General features: G+C 44.1%; 1 protein-coding gene across 1 annotated transcript in view; it reads right to left on the bottom strand.

The window, feature by feature from the left end:
• LOC102291388 (anosmin-1) overlaps positions 1–831 on the bottom strand; it is a gene marked incomplete in the record, with an annotated part of 25,206 nt that extends 24,375 nt beyond the window's left edge. The window contains 1 exon segment of the mRNA XM_042226286.1: positions 623–831. Coding sequence (XP_042082220.1) covers positions 623–805 — 183 coding nt within the window.
• Between the last annotated feature and the right edge of the window lie 7,311 nt (positions 832–8,142).

The raw sequence follows: 8,142 nt of genomic DNA, 5'->3' as shown, positions 1-8,142 counted from the left end.
GAGAGAGAGAGAGAGAGAGAGAGAATGGCAGAGGAAGAATCCGTTTGAATCCCTATAATGAGCCGTATGGTCTATTCTGGCCTTTCAGTTGAACAGTGAACATCAAGCATGACTGAACTTATCTTTATCATGTTGTCAACTCCATGATGTCACTGTTTTAGATCGTTTCAGACTCTTAGAATTTTATGATATTTAGATGTCATTTCTAAAGTAAAGTTTTTTTCGTTTTTCTTGTTGAGTCAGTGTCTCTGGAGTATACTCACCATCATCCTGAGACCTTGTTTTGTAGTGTAAACGTGACTTTCCATTACCTTGTGCACTGGTTTCCCTCAGCTTTCCCTAAAGTGCCCATATCTGACTGCATATGTTTCATTTTATAGCAGTATATATAATAAGAAATATGTTTACTTATATTAAAAGTTATTTTATTAACGTAATGTAACTTTACATAAATATTATTGCACAGATCTATTGTTTGAAACTCTTTTTCAGAACTCATGTAAGGGTCATGGATATTTTCTTTCAAACAAATAAAAAAAAGCATTTGCTGATTAAAAAAGTTAAATAAGTGAAATTTAAGGACTGGTTATGTATAAACAGCCGTTGTCAAAGGTGTCCTGACCTGCAGAATCGAGAGCGCCGCTACACTGTGCAAGCTGAGGCATCGCGACGCACACCTGGCCCTGGAAACGCTCTCCGACCAGGACTCATCAGCATCGGCGCGCTGTCTCCTGGCACAGACACCTGAGCTGCAGAGGAAAATAATCCACAGGCTGGTCCTGACAGCGCTGTTTGTGGTCAGCATCTCCGTTCCGAGGTGGGATGCTGAAACAAAAGATGCGGAGTAATGTGATGGAAGCCCAGCTTTACTAGCTATTATATAGCCAAGGGTGGAGCTATGAGATCTAGGCGTACACGAGGTCATGAGGCTGAGGGATGCTCATGAGCCGGTGTTTTCATTCCAGTCGGTCAACGTGCGCACAGCCAGGAGTATTGGCTCAACAATTCAATACTTTATTGTCCCACAGGGGGGATTAGTTTAGCAGCAAGGGCAACATTAAGAACAAACAAAACAATGATAAAAAGCCACAAGACCGTTATTTACTTATCGTTAGATGTAGCCAGAATAATATGACGCTCACAAAAACGCACGGAGACGAACAATGACGAATAAATGAGCAGTGACGTGATAATTGATCATGACTAGTTCAATGGCTGATTTGCAGTAAGGTACAGTAGTCAGGCAAATTGAAGGCTAGCTATTAATGAATGACCACATTCTTCACACTCTTTATTACCGGTTCCTATTTTACCCTCTCACGGCTGCAGCCTTCCAGCTCCCAGCCGAACACACACCACCAACAACAACAGTCACGGCCCACTTCAGTCCTTTAAAGAGGTTTGTTGAGCCGATGCAGCTCCGGTGCGTCCGCCCCCGCGCTCCCGCAGCCGCGGCACCGACCACGCCCTGTCACAGAACCAAAATACAAACTTAAATTTGCTTTCATGAGCACTGGTCGTGATAAATGTCAAGCTCGAACATCTAATTACACCATCGTGGTTTGTGTGTCTGATACCGGCTTCATTGATGTTCGTTGTTTCTGTATTTTATTGATCTGCTTCTGAATCACGGGCTGCACTCCTGTGAAGACCTCCTGTTTTACGAACCAGGGGGATTTTACGTCTATTTTCAGACTTTCGTGGAGCTGAACTTAAAAGGTTTTGCATTAATTCAGGTTTGGATGTGCACATTTGTAAAATAGTTTTACATGCAGTCAGATTGCTTTGTATTTTTGTGTGGACTGGAGTATGCATTTGTGAGCCCTTTAAAGTTACGCACAAATCACTGTACACGATTGTAGATCTTACTTTATGCTCGTGGATCATATCATAAGCAATTGTGACCTTTGTTGAGGCAAATTTCTGTCCATATATAAACAATGACCAGCTAACCTAACCCCATTAACGTCTGTGGGAGGAAGCCAGGGTACTCGGGGAGAACCCCACGCAGAAACGGCCCAGGCTGGATTTGAACTCAGGGCCCTCTTGCTTTGCTGACCACCACACCATCCTATTTTGAATTTTTTTCTTGTAAATCGGGCCTTTATTTCACAGAATTTTAGTCAATGGAATATTTTACTGTTACTCTAGCTTGTGTTTCCTTGGTGTGTTTTCTGAGTGAATGAAAAAGGAGTCTACCTACTCTGTGCTTGTATGTGCTGCTTGATGCCAGCAGGTTGCTACTCCATTAATGGAAAGGAAACATTTATGTTCCTGAATCTGTGATTTTACACTGGAGACATTTTTTCCGAGGATGAGAGCTTTTTCCTCAACATGACCAGGGCATAGCAGGGAATGTACTTGTCAGGGAATTCTAGCTGGTATGTTTAGTGGTAGCTGCAAACACCATTTTTATAGACTCCTCTATTAAAGTAACCACAAGCATATCTCTCATAAGTAAGTGGTTCACTGCTGGTTTCCTTGCCCAAGGAAAGGAGAAAAATGACGTTTTGGAAATTCTGAAGAGATCCTCCTTGGATTGTCAGTTCCCTCATGCCTGGCGTAAGGGCCCCCCTTGCACTGCTAGAGCATCCTGCAGTGTTAATAGGCGCTTTTTTCTCCGCTGCACTAGATTTCCAAACAGTCACTCATGCCTCCCCGCTCCCTCTCAGGTTTTATAGTACTGTCTTTGACCTAATGAGCCTTTACAGCTGAGATTTTTTACCTCTCAGAGGTTCAAAACGAGAGGCAGAGCAGGTTCATTACGCCTCTACATATACATTCAAACACAAGGCGATGAAATGCTCCGAGTGTTTTAACTAACAGTGGCTCCTCAGTGTACTCACTGGAGAAAATGACATGAAGCCTACAAGCAATCCTCTGAATTGTTTTCCGATTTGTTTTGCATCTGCCAGGGATAGTCCGAAAATAGGCTGTTAATGAAGTGAGTGTCTCCAAAGAAGTGGTGAGCTGCTGCTGCTGTGGTGGCCCACCCACCCACTACAGGATGGAGAAAATCCCTCTGAGCCCCCCGGTGAGGGGTTTGGCTTACTCACAAATAAAAACAACATACTATGACAGCGTAATAGTCTCACTATGTGTGTGTTGTGTCTGCCAGTGTTCTGGGCTATTTTCCCTCTTTTCCCAAAATGTCCTATACTGTCAGGGTCCTGGGACTGGGCGACCCAGGATCCCTGGGCAGTCATGGACCTGTGTATTATTATGTATTTTTGGTGTCGTTTTCCCCTTCTCTGTGCGTGTACATATGTGTGTTTCTCTGTGCTGTGTTAGTCTGTCCCACTCATATGTTTAGGCGAGGTATGGGTGTGTATGTCTGCAGGCCTGAGGGGTGTGGCCCTGCGGAGGGACTGGCCACACCCGAAGCCACACACCTGCCGCTGATCAGGGCTCGTCGGGGGAGCTACTTAGGAGAGTCTTGGAGCTCCCACCGACGCGGGATCATTGCATGAGACTCCACGTTAGTCTTCTGTTCAGTTAATAAGTTAGTGTGCGTGTATGCCCGCAGTTGTATGTGTCCTGACGGCTGCGTCTATTGTTTCCCACAGGAGGAGCGTGGAAGACACGAGAGCAGCGAGCACCGGGGGGTGCTGACACGGGAGCGGAGAGCACAAAGACACGGACTATTCACGGAGAGACACAACACGGGAGTCTGGGAAAACACGGGGATTTATTGTTACTTTGTTGCACACTGTAAATAAACACACTGTTTATACATAGAGCACCGCGCCTGGGTCCTCCTTCCCCACACATCCCCACGGTCTGCCAGCCAGACCGTGACATATACACTTCGACTGGGAAGAACAACAGCATGAAAGCAGACTTTTGATAGAGCCTGTGATCCAGTGCGTATGGACAGAGCCTTATCAGTTCTATTTCCCCACACGAAAGCCATTATTTTGGCCTTAATGCTGGTGGAGTCTTGGAGAACAAAAAGAACTATGTGCTTTGACCTTTACTCACAAAGTTCATCATTCATGGGAGATTTAGAAGTAATGCAATACTGAGTCTTCATCAAATTATTACAATTTCATTGTGAAACATTGCAAACATTCCCAGACAATAACGAGAGGTTTTTGGTGCGTTTTAGCACGTCCTTACCTGCGATCATTCGAAGCACCGTGAAACTGGGGATTCCAATCAGAGGTTAATGTTGAATCGGGCCGGTGGGTGAACGAGGAGGTTAAATAACTTCCAAATTGATTTGTTTCTGTTTGTTTCTTTGTGAACAATCTGTGCTGCTGCTGCTCCGCGACTCATTCTTCTTTGGGAATATAACAAACTGCATTCTACTGTATACCAGCAAATGCTACATGAGCTGTCGTGCTATGATTGATGCTTTCCCCCTGCTAGAATAACAGCAACAGCTCCCACCTGCCTATTCACAACGTGTCTGCCTGCTCTCCACCTGCTGATGGTCTGCAACTCTCCTGCCTACTCAGTTCCTCCTTCTTGCTCTCCTCGCCCACCATAACAAGTAAGACAGAGTCAGACACTTACACAACTCACCACTACGACACTTACCTGTTGGATCTCGCTAAGTGCTGCTCTCTTCTGTGGCAGAGCTCCTGTGATCCAATTCTCATTGAGGCTCTCCTTTACTCCCAGTTCCCTGCTTGATAACCGTTTCTCCTTCTCTGATGAACCCTACTGCAAACTCAGGCCTGAGTCTGCTCTCTGAGTCCTGCCTGATTCAATCCCTGGCTGTTTATACTACATAACAGTAACAACTAAGTATAAGCATACATGCATGAGTGTTGCTAGTAGGACTCAAACATGTCATAACTCACTGGATGTCCACTTTTGTGATGTTGAACGAGTTTTCACTTCAGCTCACCTCTGGACAAATTGCAGTAACTCTCTTGCATCCTGCCTCTCATTAAACACAACTAACATCCCTTGATGGTTCTTGATCTTGCATCCAACTATCTTTTCTATGGATTCTTAATCTATAACCAAGTGGGAATAGTAAGTGGAGCTGTGTTAATGTTGGTCCCATTAGTCCCAATCCCCATCTTCTGCTCAGTGAATGTATCTTCTGACAGGGACAGCTACGCATTTTTGGAGTTTGATTGCAGCCTCTGATCTCCAGCTCTAATAGTAAGTTTGTATGGCTTCACGGGCCAAATGTAATTAGGCTGCGGGCCAAATTTGGCCCGCGGGCCAGAGTTTGACACCTGTGGCCTAGGCCCTTATGTCTGTCTAATACATCCCTGCAGTTTAACTAATTGGTGTGTGTCATCTGGAGGCATGGATACATAAAGCTGGGTATCCTTTGCATAGCAATGAAAATGTATGATATGTGTTCTAATAATACTACCAGCACGTGTAATGTAAAAAATGATATTGGTCCTGGCACAGACCTCTGTGGAACTCCATAATTACCTTTAGTGTGTGAATATAATTCACTATTTACATGAACAAACTGGAAACTGTTGATTCTGACTGATATGACTCAAACCACTGCAGCACATTAATCCCTATGACAATAGGTGTTCACTCGTACTCTACCAAAAGCCCCTCCAGGGACAAATAATGATCAAGACTCCAGACTCAGATCAGCAAATTCCTCCACAGGTTAATGAACAGACTCCTTACTGCTTCACATTAAGGGGTTTGTGGGTTTGAACCTGCTGACCGACTGGAGCCTTTCAGTCTGGAGTTTGCATGTTCTGTGTGTGTGCCTCCAAAGACATATTGGGGTAATAGGTGACTCTAAATTGGCCATGGTGTTGTTGGTAAATGGACTGGTTCTTAAATGGGGGTTTTCTACCCTGTCTGAGCACTCAAAGCGCTTTATACAACGTGCCTCATTCACCAGCACCCATTCATACAAGCACTGTGCCTTCCAAGGCTTTGGAACAGCTTACCACTCACTCTTCACACTAACAGCTTGAACCTCATCAGTTTGGACAAATGATGTTATTTTTGCTTAACTAAAAAGATTGCACACTTCCTCCACCACTCACATTTTGGGGTGAAAAACTGCAGCCGAACAACAAAGCAAAGCAAAAAAGTACTTAAGCTGAAGAAGTTTGGAAAGCTTATCCAATAACCCAAAGCTGTTTCCTCATGTGGAACCATCGCAACGTACTCTTGTAATTGTTCAGTATATAAACTTCCATCATGACTGTTGCTAGAGAGAACAACATTCCCTGCCCATTACACACTCAGGAAACTTGTAGACCTCCTCCTTTATGAGGTGTACCCCCATTGAGTGGGGTTTCCCTTCAGTAACAAGTGCCTGAAGCAGTGTGGAGCTCTCCTCACAGCTGCAAGGAGCCTGAAGGACCCCACACTGGAAAATGAGATTCCACCAGGACACATACAGAGAGGAAGACACACGCACACTGTTGTAAATCTAAAACTGACTTACAGTATGGTATTTATTCTATTTATTTATTCGTTTCTGCATTTGGGAAAACCTTGAAAAAAAAGCAGATACCCTCTGACCCTCTGGTACGATATGATATGCGTGTTGGTGATGGTGAAGATTTACTGTCAACTAAAGAACCTCATTTTTAATGGCTGACATTTTGGAACATAGTGACAGGATGTTTAGGTTGTAAACAAAGCAACCAATTCATTGAACTTATCTAAATGGATTTAGATTAAACACTGAAAAAACAACTGAGATGACACTAATAATTTATAATCACTCATTTTTTGTTTTTCCTCCAAACAACTTCTCTGACTGTATCACTTTGTGGTTTATCCAGCAAGTGAGCCCACAGTGGGCAGGTGTAGGTGAGATGTGGGGCTGTGTGGGCTGGGCAAACCCACATTAATCCCATGGATGTCCCAAGTGGGTGTGCCCACACACGGCAGTTTTGCCTTTTGTGGTCGTTATTTGGGATTTCTGATAAGAGCTGGCTTGTCCACAGAAGATCCCTGTGTGGTCCATGTAAGCTGCATTTGAAATGTGTTGTTTTTTTCTCATAGACACTGTCAACAGAACCCAAGCCGACCTGAAATGGTAGCTTCAGTGAACACATGGTTGAACAATGCTTGAGGCCAGTATTGGGGAAGCAGCAAAATACCTTTGCAAAATTTGACTTTTTATTTCATGTTCATGAAAACCTTGTGGGATTACCAGAATTTCTCCCCATCTTATGATTTGTAACAGGAAACAGCTGTTAATAGTAAAGAGTGTTCAATGGTCACTTTTTCAAGCCTGCTCTATAACGTCATTACTCCTTCTTGTTGAATAAACACATGACCAGTACGTTATTTCTTAAGTCTGATAGTGTTTGTCTACAATGGGGGGGCTTCAAAGCTGCTTGGAGATGAAGAGTGGCTACCACATTACAAGGAACATCAGACCAAGTGGGAAACACATTGTTAGAGTTGTAGAGTTCGCAAGAAATAGCAAATTGAGAGAATCCTGAACATATCAGCTGCTACTGGAGTGAAAGGAAGTGAAGGTCAGTGATTAGTTGATGCCAACCAGGTATCTGAATGCAAACAGTATCAGTTCCTCCAGGAATCCATGTGCACAAGATATATGGATGAGAGGGTGTGAGACAGAAAGCAGTAGGCTCCGACCGAAGCCATGAGTAGACGGTAAAAACAAGGTAAAACAGCACACAATCCATCCTGCTGGTCCTTATTAACCCTGAGGCGTCTGCAGCCCAGATGGCTTATTATTCTGCACTTCCTCCAATTCTACCTCAGAGGCAGATAGACTAGGGCCTGCATACAAACTTAGATTCATTTCAATGTTATTTATATGCTGCAGTATCAAATCACAACAACAGTCACCTACTGGAGCTGTATATTGTAAAAGGCACCCTACAACAATACAGAAAGAACCTCAATCATCAGCACTTGGTAACAGTGGGCAGGAAAAACAGAATGAAACCTCCAGCAGAATCACGCACACATCTGCCATGATGGGTGTGGGTGAGGGGGGGGAGACAGGCCAAAAGACACACTGTGGAAGAGATCCAGAGATTAATAATAACTAATGATTAGATGCAGAGTGGTGTATAAACACAGAGAGAACAAGTGAGCGAGGAAGATGCTCAGTGCATCATGGGAAGCCCCCTGGCAGCCTAGGCCAATAGACTATGTGCACGTTAGCATATGCCACTTCCGGTGCGGAAACTCCTGTGGGGAGCTTTG

This window comes from Haplochromis burtoni, unplaced genomic scaffold (assembly GCF_018398535.1).
Source record: "Haplochromis burtoni strain Fernald_Lab_line unplaced genomic scaffold, NCSU_Asbu1 Contig_205, whole genome shotgun sequence".
NCBI lineage: Eukaryota > Metazoa > Chordata > Actinopteri > Cichliformes > Cichlidae > Haplochromis > Haplochromis burtoni.
The sequence above is the reverse complement of the archived record's forward strand: the minus strand, read 5'-3'. Positions and strand labels throughout refer to the sequence as shown.